This window comes from Ornithodoros turicata, chromosome 9 (assembly GCF_037126465.1).
Source record: "Ornithodoros turicata isolate Travis chromosome 9, ASM3712646v1, whole genome shotgun sequence".
Taxonomy (NCBI): domain Eukaryota; kingdom Metazoa; phylum Arthropoda; class Arachnida; order Ixodida; family Argasidae; genus Ornithodoros; species Ornithodoros turicata.
Genome location: NC_088209.1, coordinates 42533206 through 42560457, shown reverse-complemented (window position 1 = coordinate 42560457; position 27252 = coordinate 42533206). Strand labels below are relative to the sequence as shown.

Here is a 27252-nt window from a genome sequence, read left to right as displayed (position 1 = left end):
AAGGAATCCAAAGGCATTGAAACACTACATTTACCGCAACATTCCAAAACGCGAACTTCTCCGTCCGTCGTAATCATATCTCTGAAGCGTGACGTATCAGCACGCCCACATTTTTTCTCCCTCTCCCTGTATCTGCCAGATTGCTTCAATTTTGGCCATCGCGGGAACTCCCTGGCGTTCCCAGGTGCTCTTTGCGCATGCGGTCACGTGGCCTTGAGGGCGCAAGAAGCGGCAGCGGGCCGAGCCATTGGTAGCCACCTACCGGCAGGCCCGTCGTCACGACCCGGTTTCAGTCGCCGTTCAGCACACCATTCATTCTAGCTCACCATACTGTGACTTCAGACTGCGATATGATTTCTAATGTCACGTGACCAAACATGACGTCACTGCACAAGCCTCATTGCAATAGTGTACAACCTCAGGGACGTGGTTCTTACTTGCATTAATATCAACAGTTAAACTACGTTGCAAATTCTGCTCCTGGCGTGCCTAAGACAACGCTGGGGAAATCTTGTTTTCTCCGTTTTTAAAATGTGCTGGGAAGAGCGTGTATATTTATTGAAACAGAAAGGAAAAAAGAAAAAAAAACACTGGGTCTAGAACAAAAGAAGTATGCCACGTATCAGCTACGTAAGTCGACAGCAATAGTGAGCATCAAGCCAGTCGAGTAGACAGATCACTGCTACTTGAGAAATACGGGAATATTGCCCACTGGACGTCGCCCTGATCGACAAAAGTGAAGTGATACTAGTGGTGCGGACAAGCTGGTGCATGACTGCGAACTAAACCCGAGAGAAGGAGTACAGACAAATTCTCTTTACACAGCAAGAAGTTTTATGGACAGCAAACCTTATATACTCAAAAACCTCCGCGTAGGAGGCAAATGGATAAATGAGGGTGTGTTGACTCCCAAAGACTCCAATTGACTCCCCAAAGATGTTGCACGAGGTTGCTTCCTATTTTTCAAAGAATGACGCTTTCGGGGAATATGGGTTGACAGTTGTTGTCTTCATGTCGGCCTGAGCCGTTTTATCGTAGATTTACTCGCAAATTAAAATATCTAGCGTTGTGCTGGGTTTGCAGGCATCAGCTATGTCTGTCTGTCTGTCTGTTACTACGGTTGCTTTACGGGAGTCGGTCGCTTCTTTCCCCTGGCTCAGCTCTCCCGACATCCCAGATATGCTTATCGCTGGATAAGCATATATCTCCCGACATTCCAGATATGCTTATCGACCATTTCCCGAGTGCTCCGTCGTATCGCCCTCCTGGTGCCGGTCATATGGATCTAGTAAGCTTCTACGTAGCCGATATGTACAATTCGTCTCACTGCCTTTTAGGCTTTTTGCTACTGCCTTTTTCACACCTTGTGCTCGTTCACGGCGTTTTACTCGTAGCGCTTCTACTCATCGTTTGGCTGCTCTGTTGCCCAAGACGCTGCGAACGAAAGTCTGTGAGTAACCCTTGTCTCTGGCTTACGGCTTCTTCAACGTTCGTGTGATCCCTGCGCTATACGCGGTGGTGGCATTGCTTGTGGTGGTGGTGGTAAGAGCTCGGTGTTGTCGCCCCCCACAGTGGTGACCGACGTCGCGTTTATTTACGCTTTTGGAGCAATGTGCGTCCTGGGCTGACTTCTAAGGGAACTGAGTGGTTGGTGTACTGGCCATGTCACGTCGAGACTGGGAGGTTACTGGGTTCGAATCCCGCTGCCGGCTGCGCTGTCTGGGGTTTTTCCTAGGTTTTCCTCAGACGGGGGCTGTCGGTGACATGTCGGTGGTGGAACCGCTCGCACTGTGCTACGTGCTGGTGGTGGTGCTAGTGAAAGAGGTGGGCAACGTTACGACTAACGCTCTGGGGGAACTCCGCCGACATATGTCTGACTGAGTCTGAGGAAAACTGAGGAAAAACCCCAGACAGCACAGCCGGCACCGGGATTCGAACCCGGGTACCTCCTATAGTCTCGACGTGACATGGCCGCACTGTGCTACCCGTTCTTCTAACAGACAACAACGCACGGGCCTATCAAAATTTTTATTCAAAATATTTTGTTTGCGATCCCTGTGTTTGTCCACTGCATAGCCAAGTTCAGTGGAAAAGCACGAAGATGCGCTGGTGAATGCGGTGTGCATGTGCATACGCGTACAGGTGATCATTCATACGAATGCATGGGCGTACCAAGAAGGGGGCAAGGGGGAACGTGCCCCCCCCCCCCTCTGTAGCTTCAAAGTCACATTGAAAATCGTGCACTCTTTGTTCATAGGTCCTCTTTTCTTTTCTTTCTTTCTTTTTTCTTCTCAGACGTCATATTACTGGGAATGCCTGAACAGTGTGGAGCTTCTGTCTCCAGAAAAAGAGGTGTGGGGGTTGCACCCCCTGGAAGCACTTTGCCTCAAAACCCCCTGAAAAAAAAAAGAGAGAAATCCTGGGAACGCTTATGTATGAATGTGATATTTTTCGCGTATCTTACGGACGCATAAGGCGTACGTTCGTGCGAAGGACTCCTTAAAGAGGTTTCGCGGCTCCAGCCTCCAAGTATCGCCAACTGAAGGTAAGGTACGCTTAGCTGTATGCATCGATGTAAGCCTGCAAGTTTTACACCAAATTAAGGGCGTAGTAGACCGCCGGCGCCGCCAATACTAGAAGTCATCCTGTCACAATACCACGTCAGTTCGGCCGTCAGTCTCCGCCAGTGGCGCCTGACTCAGGCAGCACAATGTGCTGAAGGTCAGAGTACATGGTATGGCGCGCAGGCAATAGCGTTGCCACAAGAATAGTATTTCGAGGTGGGTTCCACGGAAATATTACATAGGGAGGGAGGATGTACCCATGTCTTCCCTCTCCCAAATGGACTACCAAAGGTACGAGCTTAAGGAATTTGAACACCCGAAACCTTCCCTCTGGCAACGCCACTGCTGGCAGTTGTCTAAAAAGGCGACGCTCCATTTCAATGCAGCTATGCCAACGAAGAAGGAAAAAAAAAGGGGGGGGGGGCGGGGAGAAACCTTCGTTTTCCTCTTGGAGTTGGAGTTGGGAAAGAAAAATATGGAGGTCGAGGCCCCTACAAAACACAGGAGCTGGCTACTCCAAAAGACTCCAACATAAACGCTACTATTGCACATGTGGTCTGTTGCGATTGTAATAGTCGTCTAAAACTTTAATCTGATAGCAGCAGAAGTCACGCTCGATTTCGCTCACACTCTCTCCATCTCTTCCCGTTTCCTATCTAAACTAATCATAATCACTCACGGCGCGGAAACACGGAAATAACGGGAAGCGGCGCTGATGATAATTTCATGGTCACTTTCTCTCGCTTTCAGAGAAAAGAACACGCAAGATTGAAGCGTCCGAAAACGGAGTTGCTGCCTCCGTTTCCCAACGGCTGGATTCCCATACTTGAGTCCTCTGAGCTGCGCGTCCAACAAATCGAGCCAATTGATGTCTTGGGTAATGGCGTTCAAATACAGTTGACAGTGTTGCTAAGCGCGTGCACACCTTATACGGCTATCACACGGGACGTTGAATGTCATTTCCGGCGAATGACGTTTACACTGAATGTAATTCGTCCGTGAATGATCGTAATGACGACACTTTGGTTTTAGGACTGCAGTATATACGCGCTCATCTCTAATGGCGAATACGGGTGGTCATTTCCTGGCAACTTTTTTCCTGAGCAGTCATGTATCGCATGTATGTGTGACCAGCTATGTTGGTCAAAGCGTTGCCATCTCCATATTCGCGTGGAGCTTTCTGAGCGCCAGAAATTTGCCAGCTAGCAGTTTTTTTCGCACGCTCTCGAAAAGATCGAGCAGCGGGTACCCCAACTATATCCGGTGTCGTCATATCCACACTGCAACGGTGGCGAGTGCTTCCATTGGTCCGCACGTCGAAGTTCACGTGGCTTAGGAGACGACGGAACCCGAAGATGGGCGACCGCTGTGCCCCTAGCGGGATCCAAGTGACTAAAACCACTAAATTCCTGGCACTCATGTTCGGATGGCAATGGCCACGCGATCCAGCTCGGGTGCCGACCTAGCAGTTTCCGAGCTCTAGGCCGTGCTGCCATGAAATGACCTCCCGAATTCGCCATTACTTGTTTTTGTGAATCTTTATTGTTTTCGTGGAAGGGAAATTTTCAGCCATAACTGCTCCTTATCATTTACAGATTGGAAGCGATCTCAACAAAGAATTATGGCCGATACAAACCTCGAACTCTGAACTTCAGTAGAAACAGGGGCAGTTGTTTAAAAAAAATACTTGACGTCGTCCTTTTAAAGAAACGGACGAATCCGAAAACTCAACTGTAAAACGCATCGGCATCGGTCGATAATATACTTCGCTAATTTTTTTTTGTCAAAAAAATGTTTATGCGTTAATTAAACGAACTTTAAAGATAAGCGCTGCTTTCGCAGCTGCAGAGGCTCCAGCGGCAACGACAGCAGCGTGACGTCACTCTCTAAGAGAAGGAACGAGAGGGCACCGTTCAGAGGAGAAAGGCGCCGTCCAGACCAACGTTGTCCAGAGGTCTGCACAGCCGCGGTAATCCCTTTTCTCAAGGCCGATGCTCTGATTGGTGGTGTGGGGAATGACGTTTTCGCCTTTTTCCAGTGAGGGAATTCCGAGAGAGTACTTTCAACATCCGGCGTCTGCTCTTGTTAGGTATTCCATCGAATAGCAGTCAAAGCACGCCACTATTTCACGGGGGATTTTCGATACCGTGGTCAGTGGTGAACGAGGAATAAAATGAGAGCATAGTTTTGAGGTCGACAGGAAAGGATGCGACCGTTGCTTTAATGTCGAATATAAGACACGTACGTATCAGAATATTTCGAGTCGATCGGACTCTGGAGAAGGCCTCTTGGAAGAGAAGATAACGTGATGCAACATTACGTGCTATATGGAGACATCTAAAGGCTGGTGGCATTTGTTGATACACATTTCTTTGAAACGCCTTTTTTTCTCTAACTCGCACAGGAGAACACCTTGTGGCCTTTCGGACAGCGGACGGTAAGGCACACGTGACTGATGCTTACTGCCCTCACCTAGGAGCCAACCTAGGCGTAAAAGGCCGTGTGGTGGGGAATTGTGTCGAGTGTCCCTTCCACGGATGGAGGTACGACGCTACGGACGGAGCCTGTGTACATGTACCCTATTCCGACGCAGGTACGTTATCTCCGTACGTCTAATAAAGTATAATAACGTTAATTCTTGGCTTTTCCTCGCGAAACCAATCATTAGTGAGGTTTAGTGTGTCGTACACTGTAACCTTTGCGTACGTAAGGAATTACGTGGTGGTTCTGAGCAATGCGCAAAGTTCCGTTTATGTATTGCGCGTGCGCAGAACCACCAACGCTATCTCGTACGCAAAGGCGATAGCGTATAATATATTAAGAGGCACAATAGTGTGTTTTAGTATATTGTCACTGTCACGTGTGTAACTTGTTGTGCCGGGTTTACAAGCAACACATTTCTTGGCTACGGCGCCAACATAAATTGTCTTTGCGGTACCTCTAAATAGGGGATCATTTTCTGGTATTTCAGATCACGTCCTGTGTGCGTGAAACACACTATTGTGCCTTTCACGTGATCTGAAATACCAGAACGTGGCCCCGTATTTAAAGGTACCGCAAAGACAATTTATGTTGCCGCCGTAGCCAAAAAAAGTTTGTTGCTTGTAAACCCGGCACAACAAGTAATTGAGGCACCGGCGGCGTGAGGTGTCTCTGGTGATATACCGCCAATAATGCTTCGCATGGTTTAATTGCTCGTGTATCGTAACCATGTGATAATGCCGCAAACTCAGATACTCAAAAACACTTCGTCACAACGCTAAAGATTAGATATTTGGATTTTATGTACACCCTTTCAACAAACTGTCCACGATCAAAGGCGAGACTTTCAACGTTGCCAGCGACGCATCGCGAATGAGCTGGCGCAGGAACAAAAAAAAAATCCCTGTTATAATAAACTTTGTACAGTTTACCAAACGAACAAAATAGTTAATTCTCCTGCTATCACTGCGAAACTGGCAACTTTGTAGAACCTGTTTACGATAAAATGGTAAAACTCGACGGGTCTGCTAACATTTCGTAGGCGTGGTCATGCTTTATTAAACAATCCTTCCCACAATTTCTCCAGTGCCATCCTTCGTACGCCTTCGGACCTGGCAGACTACCGAATCTATGGGTCTCATCTTCGTCTGGTACCACGCGGAAGGCACACCGCCGTCTTGGGAGCTACCAGACATTCCAGAGATCACTTCGGGAGAATTCGTTCAACGGGATCGTGCGTGTCACATCGCACGTTGCCAAGTGCAAGACGTTGCCGAAAACGGGGCTGACGTGGGCCACTTCAACTACTTGCATAGACCCAGCGGTGTGTTGTCTCCAAACATCTACGCGAGTCACTTGGACACGAACAGCTGGTGGTCGAAACTGACATACCATCGTTGGCAGACGTCGTGGTCCTCTAAGGAACACTTGGCCTTTGTCAAGATGCATATGCAGATCTCCCTGCTGGGATATTGGCCCAAGTGGCTTCATACTGAAACAGATGCCTTGCAGGCCGGGCCAGCACTATTTATATTGACGGAAAGAAGCAGGTTTGGGAAGTGCGTGGTGATACACTCACTTACGCCAATGGCGTCACTGAAAGTGAAAATAGTGCATAGGATATACGCTCCACGACAGATGTTGAAGCTTGTATGGTTGAACCATTTCTCCATGACCGTCGCAATGGTAAGCTCTGTTTTACTGTTCTGCGGTGAAACCTTTCCAGATTTTCCTGGCCTTCGAGACAAGAGGCACACGGTGACAGAGCACCAAGGGGAAATGCTTTAGAATGTTATGATGTTGCTCACTATAGGAACTAGTCTTGGGAAGAAACAAACTAGCAAGGAACTATAGATACAGTACGCAATCACTTTCTGTACCTGTTGCCAACCGGTATTCACGTCTCATGCAACTGACCGCAGTTCCGAAGAAAGACTTAATTGAAAAGGAGTGGAGCTATCAACCACTATTTGGAAACAAAAGCTTGACTTGACAAATACTATTTTGCCTGCGAAAGGTTCGATACGGGCTCTATTTTCTTTTATTTACCCGATGCATTGTCCGATCAGATAACGTCAGTGTTGTCTCGCCCGCTCATCTGTGTCCTGTGTCACAGTTTTAAACCTCCCCATGGAAATGTCACCCTCAACACCGTTACACGAACTGTATGGTGACGGAAATAAGAAGGGGAAAAAAAGGGGGTTACACCAACTCGCTCGCCTGCTACTCTGTCATTCTATGTGAAACAGAACCCACTGTTAGAAATTCAGCATTTCAATGAAGAGGATCAGCGTGTAAAGTTACAATTATATCTTTCAGCTTGAAAGAGACGTCGCCATTTGGAACGACAAAATCTTCCTGAAGAACCCAGCCCTGGTGAAAGAGGACAGGCCCATAGCAGAATACAGGAAGTGGTTCTCCCAGTTCTACAGCGAAAACAGTCAGAGCGTGGAAGATGTACGAGAAAAGACGTTGGACTGGTGAGGACGATGCAAACGTCGTTCCTTTCGTTCCTTCTGTTTCCTCGCCCCATACAGGAAGGCCGTGAATTCGTGGACGTTAATGGTATTTTATACATACGAGTTCCCTTTATCTCAACTAACCTCAAAGGGTTCGTTGGCCTTATAGACACGCAACGGTTGCCCGTGATCCTTTGAACCAGTGTCTCCCTCTGATTTTAAATACCAATAATATACACGTGTACATGGCTAGCTTCCTCTTGTGACTTCTTCGAGTACCCCGATAATGCTCACGCTATCGCTGTGTGTACACACAAGTAGATAAGATCGTGCCCAATCGAAAGCTACAGCAACGGCTCCAGTACAGCGCGACAAAGGGTGTGGAGATTCAGAAGCGCGGCCATGGCTCTGCTCAAGTTTCCCTGTTGCGTCGCACTTGTGATTTTATTCGCCATCGACGCGTCACACTGCAGATATCAACCGACCTGGGACTCCTTGGATACCCACCCGGTGCCCCGATGGTACGAAGACGCTAAAATTGGCGTCTTCATTCACTGGGGAGTGTTTTCCGTTCCCAGCTACGGCAGTGAATGGTTCTGGTACCTGTGGGAGGGTTCCAAGAGACCCGATGTCGTCCGTTTCATGTTGGAGAACTACAAGCCCACTTTTACTTACCAAGAATTTGCGCCGATGTTTACAACGGAGTTCTTCAACCCCGAGCAGTGGGCCGAACTTTTACGCTTGTCGGGTGCAAAGTACGTTGTGTTGACGAGCAAGCATCACGAAGGCTACACGCTCTGGCCGTCCAAGTATTCACCGAACTGGAACTCGATGGACGTCGGACCGCACCGTGACCTCGTCGGAGAACTCGCCGCAGCCGTCAGGGCTACGGCACCCGATGTTCACTTCGGTTTGTATCATTCCCTCTTTGAGTGGTTCAACCCACTGTATCTGGACGACCGGGCTCACGGGACGAGGCGTTTTGTGCTCGAAAAGACCATGCCAGAACTTTACGAACTCGTACTCGGATACAAACCGGAGATAGTGTGGTCTGACGGCGACTGGCTGGATTCCGACAGCTACTGGAACAGTACAGGTTTCCTGGCGTGGTTGTATAACGACAGTCCCGTTAAGGATACTGTCTTGTCCAACGACCGGTGGGGTATGGGCATTAGGAACAAGCACGGAGACGTCTGGACAGGTCAAGACAGGTACGACCCCGGAAAGCTCATCGAGCACAAGTGGGAAAATTGCATGACGATCGATCGTTACTCCTGGGGTTATCGAAGGAACGCTCAGCTCCAGGATTACTTGACGATCGAGGAGTTGCTTGCAGAACTGGCGGAGACCATCAGTTGTAACGGCAATATTCTGATCAACGTGGGACCCACAAAGGATGGCGTCATCGCGCCGGTGTTTGAAGAACGCTTGCGTCAGTTGGGGTCCTGGCTGAATGTGAACGGGGAGGCGGTGTACGCTACGAGGCCGTGGAAAGCGCAGAACGACACCGTCACCCATGGTGTTTGGTACACTGCTAGTGCGGACGGTAGGAAGGTGTACGCGCTCGTTCTGAAGTGGCCTAAAGGAAACAAGCTCATTCTGGGAGACGTCAATTTGACAAAAGGATCTCGCGTATTTATGCTGGGCTACGACAGGGAGCTCCAGTATGAAACAGGGACAGCGGGGATTGTGGTAACCTTCCCTGAACTAACGCCAGAGTCGCTGCCCTGTAAATGGGCTTGGGCTCTGAAGTTTGAAGGAACTGTCTAGAGCGTGTTGAGAAAGACTCGCACACGATGTTTGCATCACGGTTGCATATCGTTCATCTCCCGCTTGCCATGCACGTGCTACCCTCCTCCTCTTCAACATTCACGCGATTCACGTGAAAACGAATAGTGTGTACTAGAGCACTAGTGTGTACTACAGTTACTACTATACCCGTGTCAGACAGTATTCGAAGTGATAGTTCACGAAAAGGGACTTTTGATCTTTGTCAGATTTTGTCAGACGATTTTTGTCAGACGACTCGTATCAAGGAACCTCTTGCTGCCAGCTTCTTGCGTCATCCCGTTTCATTCTGTGCCTCCGTACTAAAGTTGTCATCTTACAAAAACCTTCCCAACGTAGTTATAATCTGGATCTGGACGGACTCCTTTTGCCACATTAAGATGTTTTATCTTTCACTCGAGAAGCGATGTGGTCGGATGCTGTTATCGAAAGTACCCTGTCTTGAAACATAAAGGTCGTTGGGGGCCGTTGGGCGTAAAGGGCAATTTTTAAAAAAGGACCTTTACGTTGCGGTCTGACAGAGTTGTCAAATGAAAATTCCCCAAAGACCCGTGGGCTTATCGTCTGACAGGGGTATACACACATACCCTACTGCATATCACTCCATGGGTGACACTATGCCAGGGAAATGCAATACCTTCTGGACAGGTCCTGACCTGACGTCATTGCAAACGTCATCATACACGCAACCATAATTAAATAACGGCACCCATGATCGAACCGTTTCTTAACCACGGCCTATAAGTAGTAGCAATTAACTGCTAAAAAAGAAGAAAAGAACGCGTAAACAATGCAACTGTCGCACTGTGCGTCGTTTTGTAACGTCTCGCGATTTATGCCAATAAATTTCACGCGATAATCTTAAGCTGGTTTTCACACATGCGTTTCTTGAGGCGGCGTCGCGCACTCTGAGACCGCGAGGCAGCTGTCTCGCGGCATTTCCAGACGGTTTTCGAGAACTGCTCCGTGCTGCTCCACAAATGCTTTGTCATCCAGCTAATCGGAGCGTTCGGAGGTGTGGAAGTGGCTTCCTTTTGGCACCGGCGGGCAACGCCAGGTCTCACGTTACCGCGCTGGGATTTTTTGTCATTTGTGTGCGTGTGCGTGCGTGGTGCTGCCGTGTGAGTAAATTCTTTGTCACCAATACTTGTTTGTGGCCTGAGCGGCCTGAGCTGTCAACGATAAGCTGGGGATTTGATTAAACCACGGAATCGACGAAAATAAATACGATTTATGTGTGACTGCGCCCAAGCAGCACAATGTACTGAAAGTCGAGTGTATCAAGATTCTTTAGCTTCACGAGTCTGTTCAAGGCCTTCCACCTACCCGTCCACCTCTATTGCACTCGACTTTCAGTACATTGTGCTGGTCGTCGGTAGGTAAACATGTGTCCCGCTTCTTCTGCCGTTGTTTCTGTGCATCTGTGCTATATTGTGTCACGTCTGTCGTGTTCCAACGATTGATGATTCCAGTAGAAATGCTTCACAATAATGGTAAGATAGATAACATGTTTCACAATGTAAATTTGGAGGATGAGGATTTGGAAGTGTCGGTACGGTCTTGACGTAACAACAACAACGGAACGCGTTTGCAGGATGGCGGCTCGGCTATATGTGTGACAGGCCCCACTCAGCGTCGCCGCGGACGCTGAGGCGGCGCCGCGCTTTGAAACGCATGTGTGAATGGACCTTTTCGGTTGGAGATTTCTTACGCCGGAGGTTTCCGGCGCACGTCAAAAGAACCCCAGGTTGTCCAAATTATCCGCAGTCCTATACCCTGAACCAGCGCAAACAGAGCGTAAAATGTTTAACCCGCAAAGGAACTAAAATTCATCCTCGTTTCTTACACTGTACCGTTTCCAGGTTTTCCTTGGGTTTTCCGGACGGATCACGGCATAGCCGCTTCTATAATCAGTCCAGGAAACATATAATAACGATGACGTGTGCTACTATTTTCTGATTTCCATGTCCATGCGTCGCTCCTACATAACTTGCTTCGTGGTGGAGATATGAGTGATGATGGTGATGACGACGATTCAAACAACTCCTCCTCCTCCTCTATTTCAGGATGATGGGTGGGGAGTTTCATCGCCGGGGGCGATACTCTAACCCATTGCTGGAGGTGGAGCGGGGAATGAAGTAATGAGTCCCGTTACAATGACGATCGAAGTCCTGTGGCGTCCAAAAAGGCGAAGAGAGCCTTGAGGACAGAGCGTTGGTGAGCTGAATGCGGCCAGGGGCCAAGCAATTTTGTGAGGGGGAGGGGGCGGCAGTCTAGCTCGTTGAGGGAAAACGACGATTCAGTTTAATGGCGCGAGGACAGCTTGGGCCATAACTGAGGATGACACTAAGCAAAAAGGGTAAGATTGATTCGACTGAGATGTAGAGCATGTCCGTAGAGCATCAAGTTACTGCAAGAAGGCGGAGCTAGGAAGAGGGATCCGAACCCTCATTTTGGGGTTATTTGTGGAAACGGGGAGTGGGGAGAGAGGGAAACGTATTGTCTCACCTAGCTATTTGGAGGGGTTGGGAGGCGACAACTCAAGTACCCCTGCCCCTCACAGATCTCCCATATACCCCTTATACAGCCCTATGGTCAGTTGCTCTATAGGTATCCTGATGGTCATGATGATTCTGCTACCTAATCTGACCAATGCTCATGCACTCGCACACACGTCCCATGCACTCGTCATACATACGTCAGTTGACAACTCATTCACGTTGTTACGGGCCTTATGTCTGGTGGTGATGGCGATGGAACAGGATTGCCGTAGTTGGCCGCGATCAGGCGAGCAACGTCACCACTACTATTACAGGAGGCATCGTGCGTCCTAAACCGACTTCACAGGGAACTGTGAAGTCATTTGTCTTAAATTCGTGTGAGGAAAACATCCAGACAGCACAATCGGAGCCCCGGTCACATCTACATAGACGTATTCCACACCCAATTGTTTGTGGTAGAGCATAGTCCCTTGCAATGAAACTTCCCAATCTCATAAAAGGGGGGTGGTGGTAATGGGAGGGGTTGCCGTTTTAGGCCTCACAGATTAACATCATCAAATAAAGTTGTTGTTCTTGTTGCTGTTGCACCTAATGGTATATCCCTCCTAGTGGCTGACGGCCAGCTTTCGAGAGGAGGAAGAAAAAAGAGCAGGAGGAGAAGAAGAATTAGTCTCCATCATTACTGCACAGACATAAACAAACATCTCACGCCCCTTTTGTCCTGGCCAATCTCCCTTAGTGGCTCACGGCCATTATCTCATTGGTAGAAGAAGAAGAAGAAGAATTGCCATTATCTCATTGGTAGAAGAAGAAGAAGAAGAATTGCCGGTGAGATATGCACCGCTCTTCGAAGACGATCCTACAGACTCGAGTGCACGCACCGGACATTCTGAAGTTTTCCATGACCGTTTCCTTATGCCTCATCGCAGTTTACCTGCTCAGTGTCACCCACAACTCACGGGGCGCTCGTACGCCAACCTGGGAGTCCTTGGACGCCCGTCCCTTGCCCGATTGGTACGATGACGCCAAAGTAGGCATTTTCATCCACTGGGGCGTCTACTCCGTTCCTAGCATATCACACAGAGTGGACGGTACTCTGAGCGAATGGTTCTGGTGGGATTGGAAAAGAAATTCTCCTAACCCAGCACTCATGTCGGCCCACTACAAACCAGGCTTTACGTACCAAGAGTTCGCACCCATGTTTACTGCGGAGTTATTTGACCCACTACAATGGGTGGAGCTCTTCCAGGCTTCAGGAGCGAGGTACGTTGTCTTGACGAGCAAACACCATGACGGGTACGCCCTCTGGCCGTCTCGATTCTCTCCGAATTGGAACTCTCTTGACGTGGGGCCTCATCGGGACCTTGTGGGCGAGCTCGCGAACGCCACGAGGGAAAAAGCACCTGATATCCATTTCGGGTTGTACTACTCGCTTCTTGAGTGGTTCAACCCTCTGTACTTGAGCGACAAGCAAGACGGAAGCCAGCGTTACGTCGAAAACAAGATGATTCCCGAGTTAAAAGAACTTGTAACGCGTTACCGTCCAGAGGTCGTATGGGCTGATGGAGACTGGACGGCCCCTGATAGGTACTGGAACAGTACGGCGTTCTTAGCCTGGCTCTACAACGACAGTCCCGTTAAGGACACCGTGGTCACTAATGATCGTTGGGGCCGCAACACGAGGGAGGCTCACGGTGGCTTTTGGACCGTTAGAGATCGGTACAACCCGAAAAGACTAATGGAACACAAGTTTGAAAACTGTCTGACGCTGGATAGGCGCTCTTGGGGTTACCGCAGAAACGCCCATTTAAGCGACTATTTGACTATCGAGCAACTACTTACCTTAGTAGTCCAGACCGTGAGTTGTAACGGCAACGTCCTGATCAACGTAGGACCGACGAAAGATGGGACCATCGGCCCGCTGTTTGAGGAACGCTTGCGGCAACTTGGATCGTGGCTGAAACTGAACGGAGAAGCTGTGTACGGTTCGATACCCTGGAAAGTTCAAAATGATCACTTGTCCGACAGCGTGTGGTACACCACGAGTAAAGATCGTCATTCCGTGTACGCTTTTGCGCTAAAATGGCCTCGGAGAAACACGCTGGTTCTCGGAAGCGTCCGGCTGGCAGTGGGCGCGCGCGTTTCGATGCTTGGTCATAAAGGAGCGCTGACATTTGGAAAGAGCGACGGCAAGACTGTTATCTATTTTCCAGCACTGAGTATAAACGAATTACCGTCATTGTGGTGCTGGGTACTCAAAATGGAAGGGGCTTTCTAGTGCTGCTTAATAAAAGGCGTTTAAGGTTTTATATGGTGCTGCATTCTTTTTATTTTATCTGTATTGAGTATTCTTACAATGATGGTGCTACGCATCAGAGCAGCAATCGAATCTCCAAACAATCTAAGGCCGCAAGCTTCCTGCTCGAGTGGACGATCGGAAGCGGACCCCAACTAATCCCCAACCCTGAAGACACAGCGACATCCCATACAGACTCCCGTCGGGACCCAGCCTGTGCTATCCTAGACCACGACCTATTAAGTTATAACGACCATGTCATAGGCTGCCGCTCCCAGCGCCGCATTTGGAAGCTAGCGGTGGTGCTACTCAACGGCTCGGCTATTCCTTCCTCAGTTTCTGCAATACTTTGTACTTCAGCTTAGCTTAGTACTTTGGTACAAGCAGTGGATGACCCACAGGCTGTTCTTCTTTCTAAAGTTGATTAACATCATTATTCTACGCGTTTTCGTAGGATGTGTTGCTGTCGTCTGCAACGGTAGTCGTGGTGATAGGGCTTGTCGTTGTCGGCCTCACGTATGTGGGCAACGTCACGACTCACGCCCTGGGGGAATGTGCGTCCTGGGCCGACTTCTAAGGGAACTGTGCCGACATATGTCTGAAAGTGTCTGAGGAAAACCCAGGAAAAACCCCAGACAGCACAGCCGGCACCGGGATTCGAACCCGGGTACCTCCCAGTCTCGACGTGTCGTACGTCCGCGGTAGTCGTACGTCCGCGGTAGTCGTACGTCCGCTTCTGCGCGTTCAAAATTCAAGTTTCCATTGTCCAATCATGATGTAGATCTCCCGGACCGATGAGTAGCGCTCCTAGCGGATTGTGCGGACGGGCTCCTCATGTGGGTTGCCGATTATGACGTGGCCGTTATAACCTAGAGGTCGTGTCCTAGACGTACCTGCCCTGGCTCAAAAGGGAGCCTAAACTTTTCAAATGGCACGGGGTCCTCTGTGCCAGGTTGACACTCTACCAGCATACCGGGACTAAGAGTATTCAGGGGTCAGACCAGCTTCAACTCTCCAGTCTCCATTGCTCGCACAATGCGTTCGTTTTATAATTAATACATACGGCTCATATTTTTGTTGGTGGTTGTGGCGTTAATGAAAGAGGTCGCCGTTTTCGGCCTCACAGAGGTGGGCAGAGGTGGACGTGCGTTTTTCCACCACAGGGCGCGGCTAACGCTCGTACCTTATACATAGCCAATACACGGCCCTGGGACCTAGCCTAATATCAGCGCGAGGGCGAAGAAGACGCGCGTTCCCCGAAGAAGTGCCTCGTTCGTTCAACTGTTCCGGAAGCCATAGGTAATACCGTAGGTAATAGCCATGGCCATAAACATTCCAGGGTTGCTGGCTATCGTGTTCTTCTACATCGTCATACTTGCTGTGGGAATATGGGCTGGTCGAAAGACGTCTCACAAGGACGGCGACGGCACGCCCATAGGTGAAGGCTCGCACATTATGCTGGCTGGACGAAACATCGGCCACTTCGTCGGGATCTTTACCATGACAGGTTGGTAAACACCTTCGGAAATTCCATTTTAGTGATCAACAAACGACGCAGGTTCTTAGCGTTTCGACGCTAATTGCGCGCCAACTAATTGCGCTACCTGGCCTTTCAAAAAGCTGGCACAATCTCGCACAAATGTACAAGGGACATGTACAAGGGACGTGTACAAGGGACGTGTACAAGGGACGTGTACAAGGGACGTGTACAAGGGACATGTGCAAGGGACGTGTACAAGGGATCGCAAGGGGACCTTGAGATCCATTGTACATTTCTGCCGGATTTTCTTTTTTTTTTTTTTGTTATAATGGTGTTCTGTAGCTCAGGGAACCGCAACGGAAAAAAGTGACGATTTTTTTGCGCAATTACGGTAATTATTTCGCAAATTAATGTTCATTTTCGCGGGTACTGGACCAAATTACTCTATCTTAACCAGGTTCAAATATGACCAGCGTTTTTGAGACCTTACTAGACCCAGTAAGGCCAGGGGCGGATTTAAGGGTCTGTCATGGGAGCGGGGGGCGGCGGTCTTAAGGAAATTTCGTGCCTTGCGACGCAGCATCATCCAGCTGTTCCCTATGCGGTTTTTACATAGGGGACACGGCCGAATGGGGCCGGGCGGCCGCCCCTCCCCCTTGCCCCTCTCTCCTTAAATCCGCCCATGAGTAACGCTTGGGTTCTCACTGTATGCTAGACTTTCAACTTACCTATTGGCCTCACTATTGCTTCGCGCCGTGAAAAATCTCAGTCGCGTCCATTGTCACTGTTGCCTTAACCCTTGACCATTGGGGACGCCTTTACAGCCACGTGGGTTGGAGGAGGCTACATCAATGGTACGGCCGAGATCATCTACACACAGGGACTCGTTTGGTGCCAAGCTCCCTTTGGCTATGCCATCAGTTTGATCATTGGTAGGACATTCCTTTTATGTATAAATATATTGACGCATCCAGCTCCCTCCGAGATGATACCTGGACCAGAATGGGACAGAACATCTATCGCATATTTGCATCTGTTAAAGGTACTGTAAAGCAATATGGAGCCGTAACCTCCGAAAATTTATCTATTCGATAGTCCTCGGTACTCTTGCGTCACGATTTTCGTCCCCATTGCGTTCTCGTCTTCTTTAGTTCTCGTCTTTTTTTAGTTTTCTAGGAAATTAAAATCGAAAATTACGGGCAACATTGTGTCGAAGTTGCCACCAATTGCGCATTGCTCGTTAAGTACGGCGGCAAAGTGCATGCGCACGACACTGTGTCTAAAACAAAAGTCAACCATATTTGGCGCAAGACCATCAAGCCGGTCGGGAACATGAATCACTGTTGCTTGACAAAATGGAGATTATTTCCCACCAGGTGTCGACCCGAGCCGTTTCACCGCAATTTTACAAATGAAAAATAAAATGAAAAACATTTAGCCTTGCCTGTCCCATGTTGTTGGCAGGCCGCCAACAAAACCTGTCTAGCTGTCTGCTATTTGTACCTTTAAAATGTCTTCTATCCTAGCGGCGTGGCTGAGTATGTGCATCATCTGCTTGTTGCCCCCAAAACGTACCAATATTGCATCGGAGTGGGACAGAGTCAGTTTCCGGCACACGTCATTGTTCTCCCTGAAGCCAGCGAAGGACAGCTACCAATAGACGAGTTCAGAAAATACCAGAGTGCTTACCGTCGCTTTGAACTGTGGAAGTTTACTAATACGAAAGGAAACGTGTGACCTCCAATCTGTTGCGATTTCTCCCCTATGGGTCCATTGTCCACGACGTGTCAGGGTCAGCGAAAGCGAAATGTGAACGATTATTCTTCGTTCCCCCCGCTCAGCAAACGCCCAGGATGCAATGCGTCCGCAAAGAGCACTGGGATTTTCTGAACTCGTCTATTCCCCCTTTCTTTCACCATTCCTTCCAATTTTCTTCTGGTCTACACCTATAAACGCTGCTCATAGCCACAGTTGGTTCGCGGCGCTAACGTACGTGGAGTCCTGGAAAATCCTGTTGGGTCAAGCTCCGTTTCGTGTCTGAACATCGCGCAAGCAAGACGACGACCACAGAAGGACACGCAGAAGCGTCCTTCCGTGGTCCTTGTCTTGCTTGTGCGCATTTCAGTCATCAGGTCGTCCCACATTATAGGCCATGTTTGTAAGTGCTCAGACGTCGCCATGCCGGTACTGGACAGCTGTTTCATCCTTATTGGGCCATCGGGCCTGACGATGGCCCAATAAGGCCGAAACAGCTGTTCAGTACTGGCATGACGACGTTTGAAGCACTTACAAACATATGCTATACGTGCAGCCAAAGAGCTCCGGCTAATTTTTTCCCTTACACATTATAGGCCCATCCTCCATCTCTGTTTCGTTGTGTGGGGCTTCACGGCCCGGTTCCTTTTGAGCCAGTAAACCATGATAATTGTTCCTTTCAATATTCTTCGTTTTGTCGCGAGGCAACTGTGACTATATGAGTGACGTGTCCTAGTTCGATCTAACGGGGGAACGGTGCCGACTTTCGTTTGGAAAATCTGCCGGAAAACCCAGGGAAAACCTCAGACAGCACAGCCGGTGCCAGGATTCGAACCCGCGCTTCCTAGCCACTACGCCACGCGAGATGGTTCACGACCATCATGTTTCGAACACAGGGGTGGTATCCAATGCATTGCTCCATAGACGAAAAGCGTGCTGGGCGAGCGCAATGCATCCTGGACAGGTCCTGGTCGTACGTCACGGCAAACGTCAAGGCACACGTGACCTTAAAGATGGCGGCGCCCATAATCGGCGGCCAAACTGTTTGTAAACAATGCGGTTGTTGTTTCTGCGCAACGTTTTGGATGCCTTTCGATCACGGTAATTATTTTTATCCCATAATCTCGCGATAAAACGCACAGTTTTGCACGTAAGGCCTCTTACTGTTGACGAGTTCCAAAGATGTGATGACGACCGCGCGTTAAGACTCACTGAGCCGATGCGATGTACTTAAACTAAAGAGATATTGGCTACCATGTTGCGGAAGAAGCACACCATAATTCATGCCGGCAAAATACGTTCATCTCTTGGCGTTATGACGACGGAAATATGTCTGTAAGCGGCAAAACGACATGTAAACAAAGTCACACGACCTCAAAATGACGTTTTCTATGACGTGCGACCAGGACAAGGTGGCAGTTTTGCCGAAAGCACCCGCTTGAGGGTAGTTACAACAATGGCGGGTTTGTGTCACCCGTGTGGTTTCGAAGTCCATGTATGGAGAACACGCTCGTGAGTCATCCTGCTACATGGTGTTGCGCAGGCGGCCAACTGTTTGCAGCCAAGATGCGTAATGCCGGCTACAAGACCATGTTGGACCCTTTCCAGCAACACTACGGAGCACGTATCGGAGGGTTGCTTTTTGTGCCGGCGCTCTGCGGGGAAGTCTTCTGGTCAGCAGCAATATTGGCTGCACTTGGTATTGTCCATTTCCCGAGCTTACATTTGCCACGGTCACGTTAGTGACAGCAGTGCACTTAACATGATGAGAAGGACAAAGTTAAATTACCCGATACAAAATCGCTGCTTTTCATTCGTGGCGGATAAAGGGGTGTTGAGAACATAATTAATGCAGGCTAGAACATCCAGAACCAACCATTGCGACTAGAGCACGATACATTATTGGACAGGGTATTCTACTGGACCGCCAGGCTAGGGGGCGCACGATATCGCCTTAGAAACATTTCTTCCGGGAAAGACTATGTGTAACACGCATCGCTGAATAACGCCCACTACCTCATCCACTTTTTACCTTTACATTTTTTGTGTCCGCGTATGTATGCCGGAAAATGCGGTACTTTGTACGGTAGTAGTCGTACGCGCGGTTCTGTGGAATTTCTGAATGTGGCATAATGTGAAGTGGTCGGGAACTCGGGGTAGAATGCAGAGGAAACACAATACGAATCGCCCAAGTTGATCGCTTCGTGTTCCGTTCTGCCCATTGCCCTATGCACCTACGTCACGGAGCTCGTCCAGCAGCTACCCTGTATCTGCACTATTTAAAGCGTGATAGTCATTTCATAATACAACTTCAGAATAACGTTTTGCAGCTCTTGTATCGAGGCGGTTTTCTCCGCGATTTCATACAGCAGATTTCGGTCTATTGACTGCTGACCGCTGTAGTGGCTATAAACCTCTACCCGACAGACGTCATCATGACGTTGTTAGACAGACCGAAACCGAAACAGATCAGAAAGGGAGAGCTGGTATCCAGGAATGGGCAGTTGTTCGCTGAAAGACAAATAGGACCGAAGGTCGCGTCCCGAGACCATCGTAATCCACTCAAGACGGCGGCTTTCGGGCGCGACCTTTTGTTCGCCACTAGCTTTGAACGTAGTTCGACTCTACCAAACTCGTGGCGCTGTCGAACACTATGACGTCATTTGTTTACAAACAGGTAGAGGTCCATTGACCAACCTATTTCGGGAGCTATCCCGGAGTCGTATATTCTCAATTTTACGCTGGTCTCTCCATCTTATGGCGGTGAGGTCGGTCCCGTTTACTTGGAACGCTAGCGCTAAAGTGAAACTAAAAAAAGAAAATACAAGGCGGCCAGGGTGTCGTAACGTCCATAGTGTTCCCATAGCGATCAAAATCCGTTTTCCGCTGACCTGCGCGACACCGCTGGTAGAAAACCGTCACTTCGCATCATCGATTCACCCTTCGGTCGTTCAGGCATTGACGCCTAGGTGTCGCCTCTATCCAGGTTCAACGGTGAAGGTTGTCATGGATCTGAACCAGAGAGAGTCCGTCATCGCTTCTGCCTGCGTCGCTCTCTTTTACACGCTTACCGGCGGTTTATATTCGGTGGCCTACACTGACGTTGTGCAGCTCGGCGCCATCGTTTTTGGCCTGGTATGAAAGCGCATTTATTTTTTTTATGGTTGCCATCATTTTTTTTTTCATGTAAAAAGGCAGAGAACATAGCTTCCTGTGGGAGACCTTTCCGCGTGAACTGATTAACTGGTTCACTTTGAAGCCGGGTTGGTTACCGGAAACGAGAAACATGAAATACACGGAATTCCGCAGGAAACCAAAACAGAAACGTAAACAAAAATATTTTCGTTACTTTTACAGGAAACCGAAACGTAAATGAAATTCAAGTCAGGAAACATTAACGGATAAACGGAACTCACGTAACGTAATTCTCCTACCTTTCCTCTTAATATGCACGTAATAATACCTTTAATTCCTTCATACGTAGAACAAGCGTAGAATGGGATTACCTTCCATCGTCATTGTTTTGTATAAATGCTGATATGTTTGTTCTGTAGTGCGTTGCCTTCAGTGTATTAATAAGTAAATAAATAAATGTACATATATTAGTATACATGTAGACGATGCAAAGAGGTTCCAGCGGGGTACCACAAGCTTCTCGGGATACTAAAGTAATCCGATCCAATGCAATCCAATCCGGACGAAACCAAAACCGCAACTCCGTCAGAACGCAACTATTGGCTGTGCTGGAGTCTGTACCGAAGTTGTGCCCAGTTGTGGCCGAGTACGGCAAACAGTTCCGTGACCACCACAACCTCCGCCACCGTGCCCAGTTGGTGCCTGAGTCTGTGCCGAGTATGAGTGGTCGAGCAACTCTTGTGCGTTTTTTCCTACTTCAAGTATGACATAGTAAACAGGGTTTGCAACCGGAAACAAAAACCAAAATTCTGCTGGAAACGGAAACCGCAACCGAAATTCGGCCGGAAACTCAAACGAAAAAATTCTCAGGTACCGAAAACAGAAACAGAAACAACATCATTATTTGTGGTAACCAACCCTGCTTTGAAGTGATCGTTTCGGTTCTTGAAAGGCCCTCACGAGCGAGCTCTCAAATGAACACAAATCGACGTGAGTACCGTCCATACCGTAAGCATATCCAAGGAACGGAAACCGAAACAAACGGATCGAAATTGGGAAACAAACTGCAACGCATACCACGGTCCCCTGTTACCGGAAACAGAAGCGGAATCGAAAGCGATAATCTGGTATTGAATTCGGGCGATGGTTATTCCTGTTCCTTGATTTGATTTCTGTATTTCGGTGACCCGATTCCCCGTAATACTTGAATATTACACGAGAGCATGGAAAGCGAAGACTCCTGCGATTGGCTACCAGCCTTTGCACGACGCTCCCCTCTCCCTGACGTAGTGCCGGTTCTCTCCCCCCCCCCCCCCAGTTCCCATTTGGCCAAGTGTATGACTTATGTTGTCACTGACAATACATACTACAACCGTATTTCCCGCAGTGGCTGTGCATTCCTTTTATATTGTCCCAAAAGTACGTGGGCAAGGTGAACTTCCCTTCAAATGACTACGTGGGTAGTCTGGACTGGGGACAGTTCGGAGCCTATTGGGATAGCATGCTTCTGCTCATGATGGGTGGCGTCCCGTGGCAGGTTCGTACTCTTCAAGGCTCTTGCTGCCCATTGCATCGGACGTGTCTTTTCCTGCGCAGGTGTACTTTCAACGAGTACTTTCAAGCAAGACTGCGGAAGGAGCTGAGCTCTTATCGTACATGGCTTCATTTGGTTGCGTTCTTATGGCTGTTCCCCCCGTCGTCATCGGCGCAGCGGCCAAAGTAGCCAGTAAGTGCAGTATCTGAGAAACTCTGTTGTTCGTGTGCCGGCATGTCTACAGTACGCACGCTGGTTATGAGGGAGACCACAAAAAGAACGAAGAAAATCACACGTCTTCCGCAGTTCGAATCGAATTGCGGGGTAGCGATCCATAAAAGTCGTCTAGTGGTCTAGAGTCGGCACGCCATTCTCAACCGTTGTCTATTATTCAAGGCAGGTGGCGCATTGTGTTGTCTATATATAAAGTTATACAATGGGAAAGGTACGAATCCGGTAGCCCAAACAATCAAAATGGCGGGGTCGTGAAAGAGCTGCTCTGCTGCTCTCTAGGCTGGCAACACCGAGCAGCGACGCAGCCACTTTGGTGTTGGGCGGCACCTGGGGAGCAGCGTCTGAACTGTGCCATCGCCATTTTGATTGTTTTGACCACAGGCAGGTCCCCCAAGGTCGCCATTTTCCCATGTATTTGTTCCTATCCCAATGCGTGCAATGCCGGAGGCCGCCCTTAGATACCCCATTGTTACCAGACGTCGGCTTGCGTTTGATTGTAGCGCGCTAAAGATCCAGTTGAGGCACAGTCCAAGCCAGGCCAAGTCACCGAAGGAGAAATGGACGACTGCGCCTGCGGCGCCAGTGGCGGCGCCTGGTACGACAGGTACGCTATGTGATGCACGCAGCCGTGCACTAGATCCTTCCGATCGCTCAACACGTTTAAAAACGGGACCAAAAAGTGAAACACGACACAGAAAGTTGTTATACGCGTTTTATTTGGACATATAAAGGCTAGATTCATTCGCAGAAACAACAAAAACATTTTGCCGCTAAACTTAGCGCGCTGAAGTGATCCGGAACGGCAACAGTGGGGTGTCTAGTGGCGGCCTTCTTAGTTGCACGCTTTTCCCAGGTGAGTTTGGGGGACCTGACCACAGGGGTGACCCAAACCCGCCATTGTTGTAACCCTCAAGCGGGTGCTTTCGGCAAAACTGCCATCTTGTCCTGGTCGCACGTCATAGAAAATGTCATTTTGAGGTCATATGACTTTGTTTACATGTCGTTCTGCCGCGTACGGACACCTTTCCGTCGTCATAAAGCCAAGAGATGAACGTATTTTGCGAGCGTAAACTATGCGGTGTTTGTTCCGCAACATAACCCATTTCTCCTTACGTTGCATCGGCTCTGTGAATCGTAACGCGCGGCTTTCATCACATCTTTGTAAGGCATCAACAGTACGTGCGCGCAACACTGCGCGTTTTACTGCGAGATTATCGGATAAAAATAATGACCGTGGTCGAAAGACATCCAAAATGTCGCGCAGAGACAACAACCACATTGTTTACAAACGGTATGGCCGCCGATCACGGGCGCCGCCATCTTTAATGTCACGTGTGCCTTGACGTTTGCTGTGACGTGCGACCAGGACCTGTCCAGGATGCATTGCGTTCTCCCAGCACGCTTTGGTCTACGGAGCAATACATCGGATGCCACCCCTGTGGTTTTGACGAACGGATTCGTACATTTACTGATCATGACGTTACGTCAGTGTAAGTGCTGGTTGTAAAATAATTAGCTGCGAATTTAATTAACTATGAATTTAATTCAGAAAGGATGTTGAGCTTTGGTTTCTGGTTCGGATTGAAGCCTCAATGTGTCAGTCGACGCTGTTGCGTGTACTTGCGTGTGAATAGACTGTAGTAGGGGGTCTATCTTTTTCGAGATCAGTAATACACGTACTATTTTGCACGCAGATTTTACGGCCCTGGGATACTCAGGTCGCCTCCCTCTGAGTCCCGACGAGGCGTCCCTCGTCCTGCCGTTGTCTCTACAGTATCTGACTCCACCTTTAGTCTCTGCTATAGGACTGGGAGCCGTCTCAGCTGCAGTGATGTCTTCCTCGGACTCGTCTATCCTTAGCGCGGCCTCCATGTTCGCCTGGAACATCTACAAGTTGTCTTTACGCCAGTCTGTAAGCGAACGTGTAAAAGCCTGTTTCACCTGATCCACCATGAACCGTGATCTGAAATCCAGGCGTCCGATAAAGAGGTTATCTGCGTGATGCGGGTGGCCATATTGTTGGTTGGCGCTCTGGCAACTCTTATGGCACTCACCGCAAGATCTGTCTACAGCCTCTGGTCCTTGTCTTCAGACCTTGTGTACGTCATACTCTTTCCACAACTCGTCTGCGTCGTTTACTTCAAGGACCGCACCAACGCCTACGGGGCGGTGGCAGCTTACATCGTTGCAGTCGTCTTCAGAGCCGTTGGCGGGGACAGTACATTGGGTATGGTTCTGCTTTGTGAATTAGCACCGCGAAACAACTATGGCTATACGAGTAGTGTGCAGGGAGAGGGGATGGAGTTAGTGTGTATTCTGGCTCGAATTCATCGGGAACGCAGGCACATGCTGTTCCGGGATTCGAACTCGTTACCTCCAAGCGCTTAGCATGACTGAGCAGGAAGCAGCGAGCGGGTCCACTATAGGAAAAGCTGTTGCGGGTGCTGACAAGTGATGCCAGTAACCATAAGCTTATCCCGCGACCGTGTCTGACACTTACTGCCCCCTAGTTATCATGTCCAGCTAAATAAGTCTGCCGCTTTGTCACGTTACTGATGCTGAAATATATGGCAGAACTGCCAAAAGACTGGTTGGTCTCGTAGAGAACAGTACGACTTTGTCATCCTTAGCCATCCGGCCTTAAGCGGTCATCGAGACATAAAAACAAAAACGTTGTCCAATGGCGTCTCGCACGCTTTAGAACCTCTGCCTGCATACACTTTCTTATTGTGGCCATCAACGAAATCGACGCAATCCTTTACCAAAACCATCCGAATCCGTAACAGGCCTAATCTTATCCTAACAGGCATTCCGGTTATCCTGAAGTACCCTTTCTTCTCTGAGCATGACGGCCAGCGTTTCCCGTTTAAGACCTTCGCTATGATGATGTCCTTCGTGACGCTTATATGTTCTTCCGTGGTGTTCAAGTCCATGTTCCTGAAATTGCCTCCCAAATACGACATCTTCAACTGCTTCGATAAGTTGGATCGCAGAAAGTCCAAGACTTCGCTTATCTCCAGTCGGCAGCAGTCCATACCTGGAGGTGGTCCAGAACATCAGGCGGATGTTGTTCCAGCTATTGTTGGTCCAGTTCAACAGGGTCCAGTTCAACAGGGTCCAGTCCAACAGGGTCCAGTCCAACAGGGTCCAGTCCAACAGGGTCCAGTCCAACAGGGTCCAGTCCAACAGGGTCCAGTTCAACAGGGTCCCGTCCTAGTAGAGGCTGCTGCCAAGGAGATGCCTGCAGATGCCGAGGCGCCACCGTTAACTGAATCTACAGGTAGGTGGCGACACGTGCTCAAACCCACCGCACTGAAGGTTACAACTGCGTACTGCAGACTTTCTGATTGCTAGTCTGGATCTGCGTGAAGTACCATCGGCATATGGGAAGCTCTGGGCAGCTGTTCAGTAGACTCCCGTTCGCGTCCGCCATATTTTAGCTTTGCGCGAGTGAAAGCCAAGGAGAATGATCGAAAGCGAATCGATCGTCGGCACAAATCGGTACAGGATGATCCCTGCGCTGGAAGGATGAACCTTACGGCATGAAGCTCGTCTCTCCCCAATCGATCATTCGGGGAGGTGCTCTGCCGAATCCTGAAAACTCCTGTTCTGTGATTCAGCGTGCATGAAACCGGCTCTTGTCCCTGCAGTAGATCACACTGCGTCGATACTGAAAGGAGTACTAAGGTGACTTCCAAATTTTGTTCGCTTCGGCGTGTTCCGCAAAGAGTAAAATGAGCAATAACGAAATAATGACAAGTGCAGGTGACCTACAGAGTTCGGTCCTGAAGCGTCTGTCCTGCACACTTCCTGCACTGTCCTTGTCGGCGAATGGGGGAACGTTGTGACGTACAGTGGTCACCGGGCACATGACTCGTGACGTATAACGGCACAGCTCAAGCAGGTAGAAGCGGCGCGTGAACTGAGAGGAAACTCGACGGAAAAAGGCCACGGGGACTTCCCCACGTCACGCGAGGATCGGTTCGGCCGTCCGTGGCCGCTTTCTCCGTTATAATATTTTTAATTAATAATTAAAATTACACAGCACGGCGAAAATATTTTGCATGGTGGTTCCCGATGGACAGCTTGACGAATGAAACACGTACTTTGGCCACGTTAATGTCACCCCATTGCACCTATAACGGAAGGCTGTAGTTTGCTTCCCTAGGAGGGTCGGTGACACGTCATCAGTGATGGCCAGTAGTTAACAAACTACATGTTGTTATCAACTACTTGCAGAAATGTAGTGGCAACTACTAGTTAAACTACTAATTCCAATAGTTAACTACAAGTAGTTAGGTTAATGCAGGCACCAACTACTTCCAATTTTGCCGCAAGCTTTACGGCACGATTGTGCTTCCGACTTTTACCTCGAGCTACTTGTTTGATGAGAACTGAGGTGCACAGCAATTGTGCCGTGCATGCGTACTAAGCCTTCACTTTTATCACTGCTTGTGATCCATATTTAGGTGTCCAAGAACACTATACAACGGGACCGGTGTTGATGGACAACGTTAAGTAGTTAGAGATGTAGTTAAAATACATTGCAGTAGTTAAAGAAGTGGTTTTAGCTACATCCCCTGAAAAGTAGTTGAACTACTAGTCCATCGCGAAGTAGTTAGTAGTCATAATTAGAATAATGTAGAAGTAGTTAGTGGTCAAAACTGCACGTTATACACTAGGAGGCGCTAATACACGTGTTCAATGGCCGTTGGTTTAAATGACCATTGAGACACTCCGCGTGTGACCTGAGTATAGAAGTGAGGTTATCGGGTGGAACTGACATGAATGATTTCCGAACGCAGTCATATCGAAGCGGAAAGAGCGGAAGAAGAAGGCGGGGTCTTCACGTATCGAAGGCACTTCGGACGTCGCTTCGGAATCGGGAACGATAACGAGAACGACAACGAGAGAAGGAAAGTCCAAGAAGAAAAAGAGGGGACATGCCTCCAGGCAGTCAACGACGTAAACCATCCCAAAATATAATGATATATAGATAAAATAGAAGGTGCGACACCAAAATCA

The 27252-nt window shown here is 49.0% G+C and overlaps 4 protein-coding genes across 6 annotated transcripts in view; all 4 read left to right on the top strand.

Moving 5' to 3' along the window:
- Positions 1 to 7750, top strand: part of LOC135369012 (cholesterol 7-desaturase nvd-like) — a 19707-nt gene extending 11957 nt beyond the window's left edge. Inside the window, exons 1-5 of one of the 2 annotated variants that reach the window (XM_064602606.1) lie at positions 1189 to 1450; positions 3315 to 3441; positions 4969 to 5157; positions 6133 to 6731; positions 7365 to 7750. In XM_064602606.1, coding sequence (XP_064458676.1) covers positions 1223 to 1450; positions 3315 to 3441; positions 4969 to 5157; positions 6133 to 6731; positions 7365 to 7529 — 1308 coding nt within the window. In that variant the 5' untranslated portion in view covers positions 1189 to 1222 and the 3' untranslated portion in view covers positions 7530 to 7750. Of the gene's footprint in view, positions 1 to 1188; positions 1451 to 3314; positions 3442 to 4968; positions 5158 to 6132; positions 6732 to 7364 lie in introns of those variants that run through there. The other variant, XM_064602607.1, reaches the window with a different exon arrangement.
- On the top strand, positions 7459 to 27252 carry LOC135369010 (high-affinity choline transporter 1-like). 2 transcript variants are annotated; one of them, XM_064602602.1, is made up of 11 exons: positions 7459 to 7525; positions 15429 to 15596; positions 16394 to 16501; positions 18868 to 19023; positions 20311 to 20459; positions 21847 to 21996; positions 22056 to 22185; positions 23922 to 24139; positions 24202 to 24454; positions 25034 to 25507; positions 27033 to 27252. In XM_064602602.1, exons 1-11 carry the CDS (start codon positions 7501 to 7503, stop codon positions 27194 to 27196), a joined length of 1995 nt encoding a protein of 664 aa, XP_064458672.1. In that variant the 5' UTR covers positions 7459 to 7500; the 3' UTR covers positions 27197 to 27252. The 2 variants fall into 2 exon arrangements, with proteins under 2 accessions (XP_064458672.1, XP_064458673.1); XM_064602603.1 differs by lacking the exon at positions 20311 to 20459 and having other exon boundaries at positions 16394 to 16611.
- On the top strand, positions 7865 to 10153 carry LOC135369011 (alpha-L-fucosidase-like). The gene has a single exon (XM_064602605.1). The coding sequence runs from the start codon at positions 7907 to 7909 to the stop codon at positions 9272 to 9274; it is 1368 nt and encodes a 455-aa protein (XP_064458675.1). The 5' UTR covers positions 7865 to 7906; the 3' UTR covers positions 9275 to 10153.
- On the top strand, positions 12610 to 14102 carry LOC135368009 (alpha-L-fucosidase-like). Its single transcript, XM_064601093.1, has one exon. The coding sequence runs from the start codon at positions 12629 to 12631 to the stop codon at positions 14069 to 14071; it is 1443 nt and encodes a 480-aa protein (XP_064457163.1). The 5' UTR covers positions 12610 to 12628; the 3' UTR covers positions 14072 to 14102.